Source organism: Anomaloglossus baeobatrachus, chromosome 3, assembly GCF_048569485.1.
Source record: "Anomaloglossus baeobatrachus isolate aAnoBae1 chromosome 3, aAnoBae1.hap1, whole genome shotgun sequence".
Lineage (NCBI taxonomy): Eukaryota > Metazoa > Chordata > Amphibia > Anura > Aromobatidae > Anomaloglossus > Anomaloglossus baeobatrachus.
In genome coordinates this window covers 66103462-66128206 of record NC_134355.1, presented here as the reverse complement: position 1 = coordinate 66128206, position 24745 = coordinate 66103462, and the positions used below count along the sequence as shown (strand labels likewise).

Below are 24745 nucleotides of genomic sequence, written 5' to 3'. Positions count from 1 at the left end.
TTTGCAGGCTCTAACTTCTTTGCATCTTATCAAACCTGCTAAATCTGCAGGGGGTTGAATACTACTTGTAGGCACTGTAGATAGTCAGGGTCCACTGTGTAAAGGTATTTTCTTGTTGCTGACTAATGGCTGATAAAAGAGAACAGCAGCTGTAACACCGAGGCGGTAGTAATGTAGAGTTACAGGTCACACCACATATAGAGCTGCCACTCTCAATGGTGCTTTACATGCTGCAACATCGCTAGCGCTAGCTAGCGATGTCGTGCGTAATATCACCCGCCCCTGTCGTTCGTGCGATATGTGGTGATCGCTGCCGTAGCGAACAATATCGCTACGGTAGCGTCACACGCACATACCTGCTTAGCGACGTCGCTGGAGACACCGAACAATCTCTTCTTTAAGGGGGCGGTTCGTTCGACATCATAGTGACGTCACTGCGGTGTCGCTAAGCGGCCGTCCAATAGCAGAGGAGGGGTGGAGATGAGCGGCCGGAACATGCCGCCCACCTCCTTCCTTCCTCATTGCCGGTGGACGGAGGTAAGGAGATGTTCATCGTTCCTGCGGTGTCACACATAGCGATGTGTGAAGCCGCAGGAACGACGAACAACCTGCGGCATGCACCACCAACGATATTATGAAAAGGAGTGACGTGTCAACGATCAACCATTTTTGATGTTTTTGCACTCGTTGATCGTCGCTCCATGGTGTCACACGCTGCGACGTCGCTAACAACACCGGTTGTGCATCACTAACGACGTGACCCCGACGATATATCGTTAGCAATGTCGCAGTGTGTAAAGCAGTACTACCCTTAGTAGCTCTGTTAGAGCAAGAAGCCTCCGTTGACTCAGAGACAACTATATAATATGAAGGTGTAGGAGCACCGTTACGTATCACGGAGATCCTAATACTAAAGCCTCTGTTTCCTCACAGAGGTTATAGTATATATATTTACATAGCATATATAGTGTGTCTAGATCACACACACAATGTGTATAAAAGGATAGCAGGGCACAGTACTAACCGTACTGCCCTGTATGCTGGCTCATTGTAACCATACTGACCTAGGAGCACTCTGTGCTAACCGCACTGTATAGTGATATGGATAAAGATCGGCTGCCTTCTAAAACAACAACCACAGAAGAGAAGAGGATAGAAAAGACGCCATTCAATCGGTCTAATCTGATAGTATGTGTGCTAACCACACCTAAGCCCTACACTCAGACAGTATATGCCTAAGCAGCAATCACAGAGCAATGGGCGGGTAAAACTCGCTTAACCAGCAGACACACACAGGCTATAGACTGGACTGCGTCTATAATGCCTATCGCTATAATACTCAGGAGGAGACCACATGCATGGGAATCTACCTCATGCATGGATAAAAACGACTGAGCACTCACGTGCATCCTCCAGGGCTTTTTATAACTTAGTGCCTGCCCACAAGATGGCGGCGCCCATAGCCAGCCCGAAGCTCGGCCAATAGCGCTACAGAGCATCATCGGTGATGTCACCCACTACCAATAAAGGGATAGCATGTCAGCAGTGATGTCACTTCAGCCAATTAGCTGCTGCCACGTGGCGAGCATGCTCATTGAGGCCTATTCCGGACTTATCTTGGAAACAGCATTGTTTTCCTGCACATGTGCAGTAGCTGCTTTTTGCAATGTAGGGGTGCTTTACACTCTGCGATATTGGTAACAATATATCGTTGGGGTCACATCGTTAGTGACGCACATCCGGCGCCAGTAGTGACATCGCAGTGTGTGACACCAAAGAGCGACGATCAACGAGTGCAAAAACGTTAAAAATCATTGCTCGTTGACACGTCGTTCATTTCCTTAATATCGTTGCTGCTGCAGGTACGATGTTGTTCGTCGTTACTGCAGCAGCACACATCGCTATGTGTGACACCGCAGAAACAACGAACATCTTCTTACCTGCGTCCACCAGCAATGAGGAAGGAAGGAGGTGGGCGGCATGTTCCGGCCGCTCATCTCCGCCCCTCTTCTGCTATTGGACGGCTGCCGTGTGATGTCGCTGTGACGCCACACAAACCGCCCCCTTAAAAAAGGAGGCGGATTGCCGGCCAGGTAAGTCCGTGTGACAGGTGTTAGCAATGTTGTGCGCCACGGGTAGCGATTTGCCCGTGTCGCACAACCGACAGGGGCGGGTACGCACGCTAGCGATATCGGTACCGATATCGCAGCGTGTAAAGTACCCTTTAGTCCCTGAATCATAGAACGTTCTCCCCAAAGACTGTGAAGCTGCCAGACGACTAGAACGTCGCAATGAAGGGCCAGATGAGGAAGAAGACGACCAAGGCACGGCAGCACCTCGGCCCGTAACAGGGATCCATGATGAAGTATCTGTAGAATGTGACGATTCTTTTTGAGTTGTTTCTTTAAAAACAAAATCTGCTATTAGAAATATTTTATATTTTACTTTTTTGTGCGCAAACTATTCCCAAAAGGTCATCAAAACTGCTTTTCAGTCTCTGTTTGTAAAGCTGAATGTGCTGTTTACCTAATAATTCTGGTTTCCAGCTGTGTTCCATGTCACTGTACACAAATAATAAAGCTACATTGTTTATTATCATGGACCTTGAGATGATTTTCCAAGTGTATGGATAAGCAGCCTGCGTATCATGCTCAGCGGATGAAGGTCATCTATGAGCCGCACTAAATAGGCATGCACTGTTTATTCAGGCTCTGACTGCTGAAGCATATAATAAAGTTTTGGTGATTTTAGACCTGCTATCTCAGCTGATGCCTTAGTAATACGTCTCTTTACAGCTGGCTTTACTTACTGTTTTTCGCCTATTTTCCACAAATTGGCAAATAATGTTTCCGTTTTCCTTGTCTAAATTCACTTTGCAGCGTACATTTGCATAATGTGATTAATGTTTAAGAATTTATTACCTCTCAATCTAGTCGCTAAAACCATTATAAGAAAAATATTCAAAAAATATTCTATTTTGTCATTATTATTACTATTATCACCATCACCATTATTTAATACTTTTTTTGATTAATTATTTTATCCTCTAATTAGTTATAACAGTTTTGAATGGGGTTGTTGCGTTCATTTTATAGAATTTTTTTGGTAGCGTTAATATGTGTCCTAGTCATAGGGTTGGCCAAGAATACCCACTAGTCAGCTGATTGAAGGAGTATATCGCTTCCATGAGCAATGCGGGGGCAGACATATCATTGGTGCAACCTGTGCAGCCGCACAGAGCCCAAGAGGTAAGGGGGCCCATCTCAACCCCCGACGTTGGTGGAATTGGGGAGTCATAGGACTGCAAAGGGCTCATTTATAGGGTGGGCCATAAGTATGGATACACTCTGGGTGGGCCATAAGTATGGATACACCCTGGGTGGGTCATAAGTATGGATACACCATGGGTGGGCCATAAGTATGGATACACCCTGGGTGGACCATAAGTATGAATACACCCTGGGTGGTTCATAAGTATGAATACACCCTTGTAGACCATAAGTATGGATACACCCTGGTAGGCCATAAGTATGGATACACCCTGGGTGAGCCATAAGTATGGATACACCCTGGGTGGGCCATATGTATGAATACACCCTGGTGGTTAATAAGTATAGATACACCCCAGTAGGTCATAGGTATGGATACACCCTGTGTGAGCCATAACTATGGATACACCCTGGGTGGTCCATAAGTATGAATACACCCTGGGTGGTTCATAAGTATGGATACACCCTGGTAGGCCATTAGTATGGATACATCCTGGGTGGGCCATAAGTATGAATACATCCTGGGTGGTTCATAAGTATGGATAAACCCTGGTAGGCCATTAGTATGGATACACCCTGGGTGGGCCATAGGTATGGATACACCCTGGGTGGGCCATAAGTATGGATACACCCTGGGTGGGCCATAAGTATGAATACACCCTGGGTGGACCATAAGTATGAATACACCCTGGGTGGTTCATATGTATGAATACACCCTGGTAGACCATAAGTATGGATACACCCTGGTAGGCCATAAGTATGGATACACCCTGGGTGGGCCATAAGTATGGATACACCCTGGGTGGGCCATAAGTATGAATACACCCTGGTGGTTCATAAGTATGGATACACCCTGGTAGGTCATAAGTATGGATACACCCTGTGTGGCCCATAAGTATGGATACACCCTGGGTGGGCCATAACTATGGATACACCCTGGGTGGGCCATAAGTATGGATACACCCTGGGTGGGCCATAAGTATGAATACATCCTGGGTGGTTCATAAGTATGGATACACCCTGGTAGGCCATTTGTATGGATACACCCTGGGTGGACCATAAGTATGGATACACTCTGATAAAATGGAAGTGGTTGCTGATATCACCTTACTGTTTGTAGCATATTAGTACTTGGGAGGGGCAAAACATTTGAGGATGGGTGACGCCCATGGGGGCCATCTTTTTTATCAGGGTGTATCCACACTTATTGCTCACCCAGGGTGTATCCATACTTATGGCCCTCCCTGTACTGTTTGTGCACAGGGGGCCTGTTCTGTCTACGTCTGCTAATGGAGCAATGTGTCTTTTTGATACTTTTACAGGCATTGTCACGGCATAGCAAATATAGAGCTATACCTTACAAACAATAAAGCATGATATTATTTAATCACCTGACCAAAGGGGTGGTGGGAATTGGGCTTCAATGATCTGAAAATGATCCAAAAGTTGTTAATCACTTGTCAGAAGGAGATTTTTTTCCAGGCATTGCTAACAGTTATGGCGGCGCCAAGATCTGTGGAAACTAAGTATTCTGGCATTCTGCCTGCTAAATTCTCTGATATCTGGGATCAGCGCAGGGAGACTTGGGCATCGGCTCACAGACTTAGGCAGGCTAGCAAGAGTTAATATTTGCTGGGCTGCTTCTTAGTCTCTTTGATCACATGCTCTGGGGGAGCTAGTCATGTTTGCTCCCCTTCTATATATGCTGGCTGGACTATTTCATTAATGCCAGCTATAGTTTGTCTATATTGGTCTGGTGAGGTGTTGTGATTCAGACTTACTGGTGGTTGTTGTGCATTATTGCTATGAGCAGTTGTGGTGTTAACCCTTGTTCTCTTTTTGTTGCTGCTTTTCTGCTCTTGCTTTTCTCCTTAGTCTCTTACTGTTTATTCATGTGCGTTTACAGTGTGTCTGAATTTTGGTTTTCCCATGTCTGTCATAATCTGTGTTTGCATCACACTCCTGCCCCTTCCTTCCCTGGGGAGGGGTGGAGGGACAGATTAGATCTGCTCAGGAGAATAGTAAGGCACAGGACTCTGGTGTCGCCACCTTCAGGGTTAATCCAGAAGTCAGGCATAGCCTGGGATCCCCTAATGTGAGAGACAGTAAAGAAGCCCCCTGTCCCTCATTACCTGGCAGTCACATTGTGATGTTACTGTTAAAATTCTGGAAAACCCTTTAAGCAAATGAAAGTTAGTTAGGAAGTATTTAGTAAGCAGTGTGCGATGCTACAGAAAAAGGAACAAATCATGAAAAATAAATACATTGTGCTGTATAATGTATGGCCTGGAGAAATAATATGAGACTTGTTCTTTTAATCCCTGAACAATGCTTCATCCCCCGGGCCTTGGTGTAACGTATCAAAGGGTATTATTATTGTCTGTACGCTTTCTCCGAGAGGATTTTTTATTATTATTTTAACATTTGTAATATATCAGAATACTATATATGTGCTAACATTTTAGGTTATGTGTTTTAAGTTGAGTTTTTTAAGCACAACTGAAGGGCTGTGGCAATGGCATAAGTGGGGCAATGTTGTAGTCCCGGAGCTGTGAGGAGGGGGTGTGGCAGTGGTGTGATGCAGGCACCATTGACCTCTGGGCAGTGGACGTGGCGAGCTTCAGGAAAATGGCTGCGGAGGCAGACTGAGATCTCATAGAGCCGAGATCTCAATCTGCACATGTGCCTCCGCGGCCATTTTCCTGCGTTCCATCGCATCACAAGCGGCGCATGCGCAGATTGAGATCTCAGTTCTCCAAGACCTCAATCTGAGCATACGCTGCCTCTGCAGCTCCACTCCACCGCCACCGCACCTCCCCCCGTGAGCTATATCCGGCTTATAAGACGCACTCACATTTTCCCCACAATTTGGGGGCAATTGTGATTTAGAATCCAATAAATACAGTATATATATATATATATATATATATATATATATATATATATATATACATATGCAGTGTGTATATATATATATATATATATATATATATATTTATATATATATATATATATATACTGCTGGAGAAAATAAAGGAGACTCTAAAATACAAATTCCTTGTTTAAGTGTTCCCTATAAATATATCTATATATATATATATATATATATATATATATATATGTTTATTTATATATACTAGCTGTACTACCCTGCTTCGCCCGGGTTAATAACTGTTGTTAACAAAATAGAATGTATTAACAAAAATGTATTGTGCACACAAAAACTACAAAACAAATAGATAGAAATGTAATTATTAAAAGGAAAAAACTAAGCTAATAGAAGCCTTTCACAAGATATATTTCAACACCACTATATATTCCACACAGAGTTAACTAAATTGGCCAAGTAATGTGCTCCGTCTCTCTCTTTCCAGGTCTGTCTCTTTCCCCATCTGTCTCTTCCCGTCTGTCTCTTTTCCCGTCTGTCTCTTTCCCCATCTGTCTCTTTCCCCGTCTGCCTGTCTCAGTCTGTCTCTTTTTTTGTCTGTCTCTATCTCTGTTTCTTTCCCCACCTGTCTCTTTCTAGGTCTGCCTCTTTCCCAGGTCTGTCTCTTTCCCCGTCTGTCTCCCCGTCTCTTTGTCTGTGTCGTTTCCTGTCTGTCTTTTTCGCTGTCTGCCTGTCTCTGTCTGTGTCTCTCCTTGTCTGTCTCTATTTTTCTGTCTCTTTCCCCGTCTGTCTCTATCAAGGTCTGTGTCTTTCCCCATCTATCTTTGTCTGTCTCTCTGGCTGTCTCCTCATTCCCTGTCTGCCTGTCTCTGTCACTGTCTGCATGTCTGTCTGTCTCTTTCCCCATCTGTCTCTTTCCCCATCTGTCTCTTTCCCCATCTGTCTCTTTCCCCGTCTGTCTCTTTCCCCGTCTGTCTCTTTCCAGGTCTGTCTCTTTCATGGTCTGTCTCGTTCCAGATCTGTCTCTGTCTCTTTCCCCGTCTTTCTCTGTCTGTCTCTTTCACCGTCTGTTTCTGTCTGTCTCTTTCACCGTCTGTCTCTCTGTCTCTTTCCCTGTCTGTCTCTATCTCTCTGTCTCTTTCCCTGTCTGTCTCTCTGTCTCTCTCTGTCTCTCTCTATCTGTCTCCCAACAGACATCTTATTACCTCACATATAAGCTTCTTATACTATGAATGTCTTTTGTTCCTATAGCAACCAATCACAGCTCCTACTAATAACCTGTAGTTCCAGGCTCCATTTACTTTAATGGAGGCATGTTTTTTGGAGAGTAACCGTAAAGCGTGTGGTTAAATTTTCCTGTCAAAACATAGTCTACGACGTTCCCGGGGTCACATGAGGTGTCTGTGCAAAATTTCCTGATTGTAAATGTGACGATGCGGATACACTTTTCGTTTCACTTTTTCCCCATTATGTAGATAGGGGCAAAATTGATTGGTAAATTGGAACGCGCGGGGTTAAAATTTCACCTCACAACATAGCCTATGACGCTCTCGGGGTCCAGACGTGTGAGTGTGCTAAATTTTGTGGCTGTAGCTGCGACGGTGCAGATGCCAATCCCGGACATACACACACACATACACACACACACACACACACATACATACACACATTCAGCTTTATATATTAGAGATATATATATATATATATATATATATATATATATATATATATATATATATATATACTGTATATATATATATATATATACTGTATATATACAGTTAGGTCCAGAAATATTTGGACAGTGACACAATTTTCGCGAGTTGGGCTCTGCATGCCACCACATTGGATTTGAAATGAAATCTCTACAACAGAATTCAAGTGCAGATTGTAACGTTTAATTTGAAGGTTTGAACAAAAATATCTGATAGAAATTGTAGGAATTGTACACATTTCTTTACAAACACTCCACATTTTAGGAGGTCAAAAGTAATTGGACAAATAAACCAAACCCAAACAAAATATTTTTATTTTCAATATTTTGTTGCGAATCCTTTGGAGGCAATCACTGCCTTAAGTCTGGAACCCATGGACATCACCAAACGCTGGGTTTCCTCCTTCTTAATGCTTTACCAGGCCTTTACAGCCGCAGCCTTCAGGTCTTGCTTGTTTGTGGGTCTTTCCGTCTTAAGTCTGGATTTGAGCAAGTGAAATGCATGCTCAATTGGGTTAAGATCTGGTGATTGACTTGGCCATTGCAGAATGTTCCACTTTATTGCACTCATGAACTCCTGGGTAGCTTTGGCTGTATGCTTGGGGTCATTGTCCATCTGTATTATGAAACGCCGTCCGATCAACTTTGCGGCATTTGGCTGAATCTGGGCTGAAAGTATATCCCGGTACACTTCAGAATTCATCCGGCTACTCTTGTCTGCTGTTATGTCATCAATAAACACAAGTGACCCAGTGCCATTGAAAGCCATGCATGCCCATGCCATCACGTTGCCTCCACCATGTTTTACAGAGGATGTGGTGTGCCTTGGATCATGTGCCGTTCCCTTTCTTCTCCAAACTTTTTTCTTCCCATCATTCTGGTACAGGTTGATCTTTGTCTCATCTGTCCATAGAATACTTTTCCAGAACTGAGCTGGCTTCATGAGGTGTTTTTCAGCAAATTTAACTCTGGCCTGTCTATTTTTGGAATTGATGAATGGTTTGCATCTAGATGTGAACCCTTTGTATTTACTTTCATGGAGTCTTCTCTTTACTGTTGACTTAGAGACAGATACACCTACTTCACTGAGAGTGTTCTGGACTTCAGTTGATGTTGTGAACGGGTTCTTCTTCACCAAAGAAAGTATGCGGCGATCATCCACCACTGTTGTCATCCGTGGACGCCCAGGCCTTTTTGAGTTCCCAAGCTCACCAGTCAATTCCTTTTTTCTCAGAATGTACCCGACTGTTGATTTTGCTACTCCAAGCATGTCTGCTATCTCTCTGATGGATTTTTTCTTTTTTTTCAGCCTCAGGATGTTCTGCTTCACCTCAATTGAGAGTTCCTTAGACCGCATGTTGTCTGGTCACAGCAACAGCTTCCAAATGCAAAACCACACACCTGTAATCAACACCAGACCTTTTAACTACTTCATTGATTACAGGTTAACGAGGGAGACGCCTTCAGAGTTAATTGTAGCCCTTAGAGTCCCTTGTCCAATTACTTTTGGTCCCTTGAAAAAGAGGAGGCTATGCATTACAGAGCTATGATTCCTAAACCCTTTCTCCGATTTGGATGTGAAAACTCTCATATTGCAGCTGGGAGTGTGCACTTTCAGCCCATATTATATATATATAATTGTATTTCTGAACATGTTTTTGTAAACAGCTAAAATAACAAAACTTGTGTCACTGTCCAAATATTTCTGGACCTAACTGATATATATATATATATATATATATATATAATCTATATATACACTGTGTATATATATATATATATATATATATATATATATATATATATATATATATATATATATATATATGTATACACATATATAATGTAAACATTCTTAGCTTCTCTTCCTGCACGTGGATAGAAAAACATGTTCATTGTGACGAGTCCACTTGTATGTTGTTACATAACTTTATTTTAGACACTGTTGCTATTCAAAGAGATTAATGAAGGTGTTAAAATTTTAACATACAAAATGTATTTAATAAAATAATTTTCGGAATGCATTATAATTGATTATGTTTGCTTCCTTACAATTGTTTGGTCTTTTTCTTTCTGCAAGGTGACCTATTCATAGGAGGTGTTGCCAAAGAAACGTACAAAATATTGCCAAAACTCGTCCATGCCAAGGAAGGATTCCAGGGCTGCCTCGCTTCTGTTGATCTGAATGGACGTCTTCCAGACTTGATCTCAGATGCTATTTTGTGTAATGGGCAAATAGAAAGAGGATGTGAAGGTACATATTGTAATCACACTAACTGTACAAATGGAAATATGTCCATCAGTGCCAGACAATCCGTTTGTCTAATAATTATTTCTTTTTTATATGCATTACAAATATACATTCTTTGATCGAAAAAAATATTTTTTTATTATTGTTGCAAATTATTAATTTGCTATGATTTATCAACTCCTTATTGCAATAATAATTTTCTCTCATTGTGCGAATATTTAGAATTTATTGTAAGGGTTTTATTTTTTTATATACATTATTTTTTATTTTACACATTATTCATATCATGATATTGGTTAAATGGACATTTTATTGTTAATTTTCTACATTTGTTCATGTTATTGTCATACCTCACTGTTTTCATGTTTACATTTTATTTGTTTATTTGATTTTTTACTTTTTATTTCTTTTAAAAAGACAATAAATTTATTTTTCATTTGTCTGAAAAGTTGTTTTTATTTTACATCATTCCATGTTTTGTCTATGATTTAGCCGTACCTTCTTGGCAATGAAACTGATTTTACAAAAAAATGATTTAATCAAGATCGATTTGGAAGTGCTTATAAAAATCATTTGAAAGGAAGAGTTCTTAAATATTATAATTTGTATGAAGACACACACTATTTTATATAATTTGTTCAATAAAGAAGTATTATGTGCAGAATGTGTGTGGGACAGGAGGTCTCTCACCCAATCGCTGCTTTATATAAAAAAGATGGAGCAGTTTTGGCAAATTCTACCGTACAGCCCAGTAATTTACATAATTGTTGTCTAGAACCATAGTGTAAATAGAATCTTTTGAGTTCCATGGCATAATAAAAAAATAGCCCTAGCATGTTAAGATAACAGAAAATATAAGATTACCACCCCAATTTATCACAATTAAAGGAAGCCCGCTGCTTACTTTTAGCAGCAAATAACATGAGGGAGGCAGTAACATGCAAAACCAGCAGATGAAATAGTGCACTGAGCCTCTTGGCCATACCAACACTACCGGTGCACCAAGCACCCTAATTAGCATGTTTAATCAAACTTTAGTTTCCGTAGAGTGGAGGTTATGATTAGATCACTAAGGCACCAATTCATCTAAATGTTTATAATAGAAATCTGGCATAAAACACTTAAAAGTTGCAAAAAAATTGTTGCTTAAAGTCAGGTTGCTAAACAATTTGGCAAATGTTGCTGTTTTCATGCCATTTCTCATCAGCTCTGGAAAAATGGGCAGAGTTGGGATAGCTAGGGGATGGGATAAGGTGTGGGATGGTGACACTTGCATATCTAATTCATGATGTGTTGTGGCTAGTGTTGAGTGAGTACTATTATGCTCGGATGCACGGTCCTCATAACTAGTGATGAGACAACACTACCATGCTCAGGTGCGCCGTACTCATAACTGGTGATAAGTGAGCACTACCATGCTCGGGTGCTTGGTACTTGTAACTAGTGATGAGCGGGCACTACCTTGCTCGGGTGCTCGGTACTTGTAAGGCCGTTTTCACATTTGTGTTGTTTCGACTCAAACGGACTTCGTCACTAATGTAGTACAGTTCATTTATTTACAGTGTAAGCGTGACACCATGTGGACACATGCGGGTAGTGCAAGAAGCATGGTGTCACTCTTCCACTGTAAATAAATGAACTGTACTACATTAGTGACGGAGTCCATTTGTGTCGAAATAGCGCAAATGTGAAACCGGCCTAACTAGTGATGAGCGAGCACTACCATGCTCGGGTTCTCAGTAATCGTAATTAGTGATCATTGAGCATTACCATGCTTGGGTTCTCGGCACTCATAACGAGCAGTTGGACACTTTGGCATGACTCGAGTACCCAGGTATAATGGAAGTCCATTGGGAACTCAAGCATTTTTCTGAGAAATCTTTTGGGAAAATGTTCAAGTTTCCCATTGATTTCTATTATACTTGGATACTTGAATTGAACCCATCCAAGAGGACTGCTTGTTACGAGTACTGGGAATCATGAATGGATAAGAAAGTCGGGTTTAACACTGCGCTAAAACCATGAAGCCAAACGATGTGATGAATTCTTTGCTATATTTTCTTTATTTAGGCCAAGTCTGCGCGTTTCAAAGGCATGTCCGCCTTCTTCATCAGGACAAAGGAAAAAACAGCATGATACCTTTTTTCCTTTGTCCTGATGAAGAAGGCGGACATGCCTTTGAAACGCGTAGACTTGGCCTAAATAAAGAAAATATAGCAAAGAATTCATCACATCGTTTGGCTTCATGGTTTTAGCGCAGTGTTAAACCCGACTTTCTTATCCATTCATGATTCCCTGTTGCATTATCGGGGCTGCTGCTTGACCATTTTCTGCATACATAGGAGTTGTGCCTGTCACAACTTCCATAGGTGAGCACCTGTTTTTCATTTTCTAAGCCTGCATTGTTTGCCAGATAAGACCCTATGTGCGCTTTTCTCTCCACAGCATTTTGATTGTTACGAGTACTGAGCACTCGAGCATGGTAGTGCCCGCTCAACACTAGTTACGAGTACCGAGCACCCGAGCATGGTAGTGCTCGCTCATCACTAGTTACGAGTACAGAGCACCTGAGCATGGTAGTGCTCTCTCATCACTAGTTACGAGTACAGAGCACCTGAGCATGGTAGTGCTCACTCATCACTAGTTACGAGTACTGAGCACCCGAGCATGGTAGTGCTCACTCATCACTATTTGTGGCGTATGCAAAACTTACTTTAGAATCTGATTTTAGTAAAATTTGTGGTGAAGCACACGCCAAACTTAAGACATTTCTGACTCGTCTTAATGAATCAGGAGCCTTTGACTCCACCATATTCCCTTATCAAGACTGGCATGAACAAAACCATTATGGTTAATTGGGGCTTAAAAATGCTCTTTGTATACATTATATGCATTATATTTTACTGTGCTTAGCCTGTACTGTCAGTTTGGGGCTGACGGACTCCTTTTCAAAATTTCTGATGCATTCAGACGTGGTATTTCCATGGAAACTGAAGAAAAAGAAATGCAAAACTAGTTAGTACATAAATACGGTATTTTCATATGTCCTTCCTAAAGGTTACAATTTTTGAGTACATTTCTTCTTTTTTACCTACAGTGAGGGATATTAGTGGTCATCATGTGTCTTTTATTGTTTTGTTTTATTATTATTTTACAATGAGTCTTAAAGCAACTTTACAATCAAAACTTTACCATTCCTCTCATGCCACTCCTGCACCCGGGAGTTTAGGAAGCTGAGATTTGTAATTTTGGAATTTGGAGGACTCATTTAGCTGAATGTCTTTTTATGACATGAAGATAACAACGTGGATGATGTGGGTGCACGTGGTCAAAAAAATCCATTATTTACTCAATAAAACCAGTCAAGCCACTGACTTCTAAATCACAAAATAAAATCTCTTTATCTATTAGTTGGGGTTAGAGTTAAATTTAATACTTGTGCTAAAAAATAAATTAAAATATTATATAATGAATAATAAAATATTTGTAACACCTTAATATTATTAAAATAAGAATTTTTTTAATGGCTAATTTTCTTTTTTTATAAGATTTTCAAAACTGAGTGTGTAAGGTATACCATGGTGAGGCGGAGAAGGTCACCAGGTACAAAAGATACAATGAGGGAAATTAAAATTCATCATATAAATTTAATACAGGGGAAGTCTCATTAATAGAGGTCATAAATTCTAATTGAGTGTGTCAGTCATACGTGACAAGGGCATCATATATTTTGCTTAGCTCCTCTTAACCTGAGTCTCTTGGCCACTCCAAGGATGATGTCGTCTCTGATCACATTGTACATTCCGAGAAGACGTCTTACAAGATTAATTCAGGAAAATCATTGTAGGCGATAATTTAGACTATTAGGTACATTTCTATTCTTCACATTCTAATTAGCTAAATATTCAAAGAAGTTGTTGTTTTGGGGCAATAAAATATTGTTAGAAGGGTCTCCTGATGATAAGTTGATCTCCAATAATTAAAGAGGTATTCTCATCTCCATGATCTCAATATGTATTAGGTGTAATAATAATAATATTAGCAAATACCTCCTCTTAGAAATGTAGTATAATTCTCCTGATTAGATATGTGTCTTACCTCATGTGCAGGGCATTGCACCTTAGGTATCCATGGTTACGACCACGAGCAGCTAACTGTCTGCAGGGATGCGCACTTATTTACTTGGGTTGCTTCCTTCTCTCACTGCCATGGGCCATCAATGTGTGCTTCTGCCTTCCTCCCCTCTCCGACCCTGTAGATGCCACACAGTATTCCTGGGAGTGCACTTGAAAAGCGACCACACCGGCCCTCTCTTAATGAGCTGGAGTGCCATTTCTCAGAAATACTTCTCAGCCTATGTTTGAGAGGCACTCTGTATTTAAGGCACCCTCCCATTAGGGGAGGGGACTGCACAACACATTCAGTCAGTGTGACACCCTGGCAAAACCAGGTAGTCACAGAGGTTGTACAAATCTCTCAGGTACAAAACTCCATCCTCCTTGGCATACCAACACAAAACCCACATGGGAGCGCCTATGGGTCCTGAGGTGTCAGGGGTGGGAACACAACAGAACAAAGCAGACAGGAGTGGAGTTCTGAAAGTTGAAGTGGAGTAGTGTGAAGTGACAGCGAAGTCAAGGGTTGGGTCCCCTGGACTACCGGACTAGGTGGCAGACGGCAAGCAGGACCAAAGGCGATGGAGATCCGGTCGCGGGAGACCTTAAGTGGACGGGGGCAGGGTTTTAGCCCGCCGGTGCCGACAGCGGGAATCCGGTCCAGAGGCCGTGCACAGTCGGGGGGCCTGGACCCTAGGGCGAGGAAGGTTTTAAGCCCCTTGTCAATTGACGAGATCGGGTACAAGGTTTGAGGCCTTGTTCCACAGTAAGCCCAGAGAGTGAAACGGAAGCCCAACACGGGGGATAGGGTGTCCGCCAGAACCCACTGAGATCCCAAGGGTCAGATTTCGCAGGTCACAGCTCCCAACATACAAAGTACCGGGAGTGGACTTCCCCGTTCCAAGCGGAGTTGTCCCATTGAAGACACAAACACTGAGTGCAGGAGGAAGGGACCCCTGTTTGCTACACCAGGGTGTGGGACCCAAGTACACCCGCTGGATGCAATTGGTCACTGGCAATTTGGTTTACCACTGGACTCTGTGTGCAATTCTTTGGAACTGTGAGTACACCATCCATCCCTGGTCCAACCCTGCATGACACTCTCCGCAGTCACCACTCCCGTTCACCGGGGCCCTGGGACTACACCTCCCTTACCCGTGGAGGGGATTCCATCCTGCTGCCCCACTCCATCAGCCCCGGGCGTCCCATCACCAGGCAGTGGCGGTGCTACCAACTCTTACCTCAACCCACGGGTGACGTCACTGGCAAACCAATCCCCTGTAAATACCCCCATTCCTATGGTTGTGAGGACGGACGGCTGTACGAGCCCGGGTCCGGCTACCACTCGAGCCACAGTAACGAACCCGGATCCGAGCAGCCCCTGCAGTAGCCCGGCCCCTGTCCGCAACATCAGTGTACCAGTCTGCCAGCTAGTTGGCAGGTCCCATTACGCCTGTCCAGCCTGCCTCAGTTACACCGCCTGTACTTGTCTATACCTGATTCCCTCACCTGTCCTGGGGGTCAGCTGCCACAGTCTCGGTCACCGCCCTGGGAGTTGTACCTGGCGTCTGCCTCATGGTGGGCACTTAGTTAAGCCCCTCCCACTTAAGGGTAAACCTGGGTCCCCACTGTGGTCTAGTGGGTACTCTTCTACTGTTCGCTATCACTACACTGGCTGTGAGTGGTACACTGTGACTTTATGAGTGGTTGAAACCATAGATACCTAAGCTGCATTGCCCTGCACATGAGCCACAAGAGACATGGCTAAATCAGGAGAACTATACTACATTTGAGTTTTTTGAGTTTTTTGCTAATATGATTATTATTACGCCTATTACATATTGGGATAGGATCTTGGAGATGGAAGTAACTGTTTAAGTGTAATCTATGAGAGAATTAGGCAGGAAGTGTTAAATTATTCTATAGTGCCACCACAGGGAAACCCAAACATTACACAAGCTGCTCATGTAGAGCATATATGTCTTCAATATTTCCGAACCTCTTTATTTGAAAATTGCATATTGAAATGTATTTTTTCCTAATCCAGACGACCTCTTTAAGTTTAATCATTGTATGGTTTTAGAGCAGGCGGAGGAATTACAGCACATAATTTATACAGTTGTTGCTTCGACAGGTATTTCCCTTGGCTATTATATATTTACTTCATCGTAATCAAAATTCACATCATCGATGAAAAAAAAAGCCAATGGGACCAAGGAGCAGCGTGAAGATTTATTCTCCATTGACATTTAATATATTATATATTCTTCCCTTGGTTCACATGTGGGCCGCTTCCAACTTTCACAGTTCAATGGGCAATATTGCCAATCAATATAATTAAATAACAGAAAGAAATTGAAAAGTCAACCCTTCATATGATTTATCATTGATTTTTTTTTCTTTAACCATAGACAAGACAGATGCTTTGGTTGCACTGTTTGTCTAACTTTATATCTTTAGCAGATTATTACCAGGTAAAAAAAAAATACTCCCAACTTGCACAGTGCCCGCATTAATTGGATTCTGTGGTAGATTAGAACCCCGGTTGTCAATTTTCTTCAAACTGCAAACTCTATTTGCTAAGTTCAATAATGAGATTTCAGTGGATCAAATAGGGTCCGCTCCGTATTTTGATTGAATTCCATCAAACTTCTTCTTTCTCTCTCTTCGGCGGTTTTCTTGACTTTCCTCATGATACTGATCTTTATCATTGCTTTTATTTTCACTGTTAGGGGTTTTTTTATTTCCAGGTTTAATTCCACTGAGCTATCCCTATCATTTAATGGGGTTTCATTTTCTAAAATCTTCCCATAAGGATTTTTGAATTTCAGTTGGCTAAACCATCTTGAGAATGTCCCACTGTCTAACATCAATCATATTATTGTAAATTGTTACCTTAGAGTTAAGGGTACTTTACATGCTGCGACATCGCTAGCGATCTCGTTAGCGATGTGAAATTCTAGATCGCAAGTGCGACCTTTCGAGATCGCACATAGGTCATTTTACACATGTGCGATCTCGAAAGATCGCACTTGCGATCTAGAATTTCACATCGCTAACAAGATCGCTAGCGATGTCGCAGCGTGTAAAGTAGCCTTTAGTCATTGAAAGGCATGTAATAAAGGTTAACAATGCAAAAGAGTGCAATAAAGTAACACGACTGAGTGTAGTAGTGGAATAAAAAATATATTTGTAAATACTTATACATAATATACAGATAACTAAATTAAAATTAAAGACTAGACATGCCAATAGTTGCAGTTAAGGCTATAGAGCTACACTAGCTCTTCATTGCAATAGGAGTGTTTTCGTAGATAGCATTAAACAATGTAAATTATTGCCTTTTAGCTCTAGTTCTGTGAGAAATGACATTGATGCCCATACACCTTATGTAGCTTCTGACCAAGCACTCGTTTTTAGTGATGAGCGAATAGTTTGTTATTCGTGTGCCTGGGTGCTCTTAACAAGCATTTGATGCCCGGCACAACATAAGTACCCAAGAATAATAGAAGTCAAGGGGGAACTCAAGCATTTTTTTGAAAAATCTTTGGGAAAGATACTCAAGTTCCCCATTGACTTCCATTACTCTCAACTACTCAAGTCTCGCCCATCCGAGCTTCAAATGCTCGTTAAGCGCACCCAAATACCAAATTATTTGCTTATCACTAGTTGCTAACCTAGCCATACATACTTCTGGGTTCAATTGATCGTGCTCGAGTTGCTGATAGAGAAAGAAGAGTAAACCATTGCCAAATTTCTCCCATAGAGATGAATGTTTAACACGTACGCTATGTTTTCTGCTGTCCATTCCCATTGCCATCTTTGTATTTGAGCCTCACAGGTCCAATAACTGCGTGTAATAACGCACTCACAAATCTTCTCTGATATATCCCTATGCTATCCAAAAAGTAGTCTTCAGCCAACTTTCTCCAAAATAAAGATAAAATGGAAATATGCAAAGAGCATCTTTAGAAAGGAAAGGATTTAACCTTTGGCGTCACCTATTGGAGCCTTGCTCGTTGTTATTGACTTCTAGGATTGCTATATCCAAAAGGTGGAGCAAATTGGTGGAGATCAAGTCCCTTTACTTCTGAAGAGTCTATTTACATACTTAATTTCCAAAAGAACCAATAAATGTCCCATAAGTCTCTTTACACTGGCATCTCAGACTCTTCCTAAGGAAATATGTTCACCTCTTAGACCCAAACATAAAATGGGTAATGCAGTTTGAAAAAAATGTACAATATAGAATTAAAATGTCTTCCCACTGGGATCTGCAACTATCAGCTGTTGCTTGTGGAAAAACCTGACACTATGTGTGCAGTGCCATGCAGTAACCATATAGGAGAACCAACACAATGACACAGTGACCATTCAAAATCATGTGTTGAGCGTATGAGACAGAATAGGTTAGATTTTGCAAGAGGAGAGGATTCTGAACCAAAGAAAATCTTCTGTACTGGACAACCTACTTGAGCCTCAGCAGGCTGCACATGTGATTTGTGATGAGGGGGCATTATCGTCTTTGGGTGCTCGGTACATGAAAGAGCAGTTTGATGCGCGGATGGACGTGACTCGAGTACCTGAGTATAATGGAAGTCAACGGGAAACTTGAGCATTTTTCCAGAAGATTTCCTGGAATAATACTCGAGTTCCCCATTGACCTCCAATATACTCGGGTATTCCAAGCGTCTGATCTTCTCTTAACGAGTACCAAGCACCCGAGCATGGTAGTGTTTGCTCATCACTAGTTACGAGTACCTGATCACACATGCATGGAAGTGTTTTCTCATTACTACATGTGATATATCCAAGATGTTAAATTTCTACAAAATGTGCACACAACGGGTCAAGCAGGAGATGCAGATACCTCCATGTTAAGCTGATGCTTCATGCTGATACTTCATGACAAGTCTAATGGAGATGCCCAAACAACAGGTCAAGCTTGTGGAAGAGGATCCTACAACATGTAAATCTTGGTGGAGATACTTAGACAGCAAGTCACGCTTTGTGAAGATACTGACACGACGTGCCAGGCTTAAGAGAGACTCACATACCTCTCAGGAATTGAATGAGAACTTGTATTGTCTAGTAAAAATGAATCGTATTTTCTGATTTTTCATTCACTGGAGTCTACATACTTAAAAGTGAAAGACATAACACTGTAGACCAGAAAAGAATTGCATTATAAACCTCTATCCTTTTATTGTAACTAAAGGCTAAGACTCTAAATAATAGACTTAATCTCTGAGACGACCCTAAATCTATAGATTTTCTACCTGAGTGGATTCCTATTGCCCCCACTGATCTCTGAATATGAGATAAAAATAAACTGCCATGCAATTCTTATTTCCGAACATAAAGCCTTCACATGTCTTCTGGTAAAGCACTTCTGTCCCTGTCAAGGAAACGGAGAAAGACAATCAGAAGCCGTCTGATGTCTTATATATAGTTCTACGTATTGAGCTATAGCTACTGCGGCACATTATATAAAAAATCATGTACATTAACCCTCTTTTGATGGATATTCAAGCTTTACATGGTGATTTTATACACATACATTGCTAGTTTTATCAGTTGACATTAATGAACCAACAAACTCAAATGGCACAAATCCTACCTTATCTTAAATATTAGCTCAACATATCCTGGGATGAGTGTCGTGAAAGAACCATGTTTTGAAAAAGCATAAAAAATATGATTTTACAATACTTCCTCAGGAGATATTATGCTGTAGTGATTTTGTGTGGCCACCCACACGGTTGAGAAGCAAATTGCAGCCCATCAAAGGTTTTTCTAGCAAGTCCCTGTCTTTTAGTTTGTACATTGTAAAACTGGGATCCTTAACAAAACTAGCAGAAGAGTTAGTCTGGACACTTCTGTAAAATAGGAAGTTTCATCTATATATAGAAGAGGGTGACTACAAAACAAATATATAAATGTATGCATTATGTAATGATATGATTGACTTTAATGCTAAAAGTGTAATGCTTTATTTTCCATATGGTGGCACTAGCGAATTTATTGCAGCTGAATAACTCTACAGATTCCAGTTCTTTAATCAGAATCCAAGCAATGGACCCTTCTAACAAAAAGAGATTGTCCAAAGCAATTGGTACAAAATGGATAGGTACTTTGTTTATACTTTGTCCTTCCTGAAAGCTACAATTTATTGGTAACGAGCGAGCACTACCATGCTCGAGTGCTCGTTACTCGTAACTAGTGATGAGCAAGCACTACCATGCTCGAGTGCTCGTTACTCGTAACTTATGATGACTGAGCACTACCATGCTCGAGTGCTCGTTACTCGTAACTAGTGATGAGCGGGCACTACCATGCTCGGGTGCTCGGAGCTCGTAACTAGTGATGAGCAAGCACTACCATGCTCGGGTACTCATTACCTATAACTAGTAATTAGGGAGCACTACCATGCTCAGGTGTTCAGTACTCGTAACTAGTGATGAGTGAGCACTACCATGCTCGGGTGCTCAGTACTAGTATCTAGTGATGAGCAAGCATTACCATGCTCGGGTGCTTGTTACTTGTAACGAGCAGTTTGACATTCAGATGGGCTCGACTTGTGTACACGAGTGTAATGGAAGTCAAAGGGGGACTCCAACATGTTTCCAGGAACTCTTCCAGTACCCGAGCACGGTAGTGCTCGCTCATCACTAGTTATGAGTACCGAGCACCTGAGCATGGTAGTACTCACTCATCTATAGTTACAAGTACCGAGCATGGTAGTGCTCGCTCATCACTAGATACGAGTACCAAGCACCCAAGCATGGTAGTGCTCGCTCATCACTAGTTATGAGTAGTGAGCACCCAAGCATGGTAGAGCTCGCTCATCACTAGTTATGAGTACCGAGCACCGAGCATGGTAGTGCCTGCTCATCACTAGTTACAAGTAATGAGCACCCAAGCATGGTAGTGCCTGCTCATCACTAGTTATGAGTAATGAGTACCCGAGCATGGTAATGCTCACTCATCACTAGTTACGAGTAATGAGTACCCGAGCATGGTAGTGCCCGCTCATCACTACTTACAAGTAATGAGCACCCAAGCATGGTAGTGCCTGCTCATCACTAGTTATGAGTAATGAGTACCCGAGCATGGTAATGCTCACTCATCACTAGTTACGAGTAATGAGTACCCGAGCATGGTAGTGCCCGCTCATCACTACTTACAAGTAATGAGCACCCAAGCATGGTAGTGCCTGCTCATCACTAGGTATGAGTAATGAGTACCCGAGCATGGTAATGCTCACTCATAACTAGTTACGAGTAATGAGTACCCGAGCATGGTAGTGCCCGCTCATCACTTGTTACGAGTAATGAGCACCTGAGCATGGTAGCGCTTGCACATCACTATCTTTGTCTAAATTAAAGAAAACAAATATAGCTAAAAATCACATAAACAAGGCCCAGGGCTATAATTACACATGAAGAAACACAAGATAACATATTAGTAGTAATTTACCAAGACTGATGTCAGACAATGTAGGTAGTGCCAAACAAGGGTTTGTTCACCGATTAACATTGTATTGAAGTGGTCAAGCTATGGATATGGCATAAATAGCCATAACATAAACCAAATGTTTATTATGTTTACTACATATGGCACCTATCCACAGGACAAGTTGTGACCCCAATGATCCAAAGAAAGAAGCTTTGAAATTCCCCATGGAAATAAAGTGGTGGAGAGCATGCACTCTAAATTTCCATTTATTGTCTAAGAACTGTCATCGAGAGCAGAGTAATTCACGATCTCCACCAGTCCCTTAGGGTGGCTTTACACGATGCGACATCGCTAACCGATGCTAGCGATGGCGAGCGTGATAGCACCCGCCCCTATCGTTATGCCGTTATGTGAAGATCGCTGCCGGAGCGAACATTATTGCTACGGCAGCGTCACACGTACTTACCTGCTCGGCGACGTCGTTGTGACCGGCGAACCGCCTCCTTCCTAAGGGGGTGGTTCGCTCGGCGTCACAGCGATGTCACTAAGCGGCCGCCCAATCAAAGCGGAGAGGCAGAGATGAGCGGGACGAACATCCCACCCACCTTCTTCCTTCCTCATTGCTGGCGTGTGGCAGGTAAGGAGAGGTTCTTCGTTCCTGCGGCGTCACACGTAGCGATGTGTGCTGCCGCAGGGACGAGGATCAACTTCGCCCCAGCGACAGCAGCAATAATTGGGAGAGGACCCCCATGTCAACAAGGAGCAATTTTGGATGTTTTTGCAATTATCCAAAATCGCTCCTAGGAGTCACACACAACGAGATCGCTACAGTGGCCGGATGTGCGTCACAAAATCCGTGATCCCAACGAGATCGCTTTAGCGTGTAAAGCCCACTTTAGACAAAGAATGTTCCATTTCGATGGGGTTTTCAAAGAAATGTTCTTGGGAACAATGGGGAATTCAGTAGTCGGACCTTCACCAATCATTAATTTATCCCCTGCATCTATACAGTAGATAATAACTTTCAATGCTGCTAATAACCTCAAGATAATCAATGTATTGACCAAAGACGTACAGTATGTTAATGCTCACAAGGGCACCAAAAACATCTTGAGAAATGGTTGACATTCTTCTACTATGCATTATATGGCCATGTGTCCTTGGAAGCAGGGATGAAGGAAAGCTCTTTTAATCATATAAAAGCTGTTATTTCCTTCTGCCATTTTCTTCCTAATGGTTATAATTTAGCTGGCCTAACTTTTTTTTTTCTGCTAGTAATTATGCCAATGAGGCATTATTATTTAAAATGTTAGGTCTCCGAAATAATAAACACCAAACTTCACAAAGAGATCTCATAGAGGCAGATGTTCTGCATTAAACAAGCTGTTTCTTAACAGTTATTTCAGAGGAAATCTATTTTTTATGCTCTTCTGACAGTGTCGCAGCATGTTGAATGCCACATTGAACGGCTTTTTGAATTTTTTTTTTCGACCGGCTTGCTAATTCCAGGCACATTCTTGAAATATGAAACAAGATAATTAGTTTAATTAAAGTCCTGAGCAGCTAAATTTACTATTCATGCACATATATTTTTCATTGAGGAATAAACAGGACTTCATTGTGGCAAAAGACTATATCTATAAAAGAATAATATGTCAAGCTCGCAACTCAAGTTATTGATGAGCTGAGTTCTGACACATCGTAGACTCTCTTTATAATTTAGGCAATAGTCCACATTGTAAAGTAGATAAAATCTAATAGTAATAATCTAAAATAATATTTCACTATACAGATGTGTCCTTCCTAACCTTCCTTTTCGGTCCAGTAACACCCAAGGTGACCGAAAAGTATGATTTTGATATATTTTGATATATTTGGTTAGGAGATGTTTATGCTTTAAAAGTCAATCATTGGTTATTAATTGCAGTTTATTAAAAAGTTTTGACACCATATTCCAATAATGTATTGGAACAGTACTATGAAGGATTTTCCGGTGACAGCATAGGGTTATCCTTCCCACCAAACTGAGTTTCCATATGCAGCAGCCAACAGAATAAGTAAAAACCAAACTTTTGGGGTGTTGGGTGTCAGTCTTCTCTCTAACTCATATTGATGACTTATAACATAAAAAGGTCACCAATATTCTCTTACCGGCAACTCCTTTAATAGCGTAAGTTGAAAGGTAAGGGTGGACATATCTGTATATGATTATAGTAGGGAAACTAGGACAGATTTTTGCTTGTTTGCTAAAACAAGAAACAAAAACAAGACACTTACAGTCTGGGTGGCAAAATACGGAAGCATAAGAAGGGGCCAAAATTGTTCTTGCTATTGGCCTAAACTAAGGCGTAAATCTGCCTTACCAGACACAACCAATAAATGAGAATGGCACCATTACATAATACAAACCCCTTTAAAGATTTTACCATTTATATGTACATTATATATCACTTTTTGTGTGGTCATCTTTGACCTTATCTCTAAACTTCCTTCTCAGGCCAGATTCCAGCATTAATGTTTTGCGGCCCATGTACAAATCGTGACTCACAGATCAGCCACGGATCTATTGTTCAAAACATGCCATTGTCATAGGTATATGTGAGGCCTTCGAGTTTGGGCCATCAGACCCGTGGTTGGTTTGTGCATCATCTTTTGAGGCTGCCAAGTTTGGGTCTGGAGACTTGCGGCTGTCCTTCCTTCTGCGTGCATCGGTCTCTGTGTGTATCATGAAACTAGGATGTGTGAATCTGGCCTACAGGAGATTTATCTTTTTACACACACTACTCACATAAAGTTAGGGATATTTGGCTTTTGGGTGACATCTCAAGAAGATCCTAAAATGCCCTCTAACCTTTTCAGGTGAACTTAATGTGACCTTTTCTAAACCTTTGAATGCACATGTCCAACTGTTTACTGTTTCAGTACTTTTTGCACAACTTGATGTTCTCCAACAGGAACATTAATAGCAAAATTCACAACAGGTGTATAATCCATGAATCACCCAATAAATTTCAGAGTTCAATTAAAATTGGTATTTAAACAGTCCTCCTC

At 41.6% G+C, this 24745-nt stretch overlaps 1 protein-coding gene across 10 annotated transcripts in view; it reads left to right on the top strand.

Annotated features, from left to right (window-relative positions):
- Positions 1–24745, top strand: part of NRXN1 (neurexin 1) — a 2061945-nt gene that overhangs the window by 1160619 nt on the left and 876581 nt on the right. For all 10 annotated transcript variants that reach the window (XM_075339225.1, XM_075339229.1, XM_075339228.1 and 7 more), the window contains one exon: positions 9951–10124. In XM_075339225.1, the coding sequence (XP_075195340.1) occupies positions 9951–10124 (174 nt within the window). The remainder of the gene's footprint in view (positions 1–9950; positions 10125–24745) is intronic.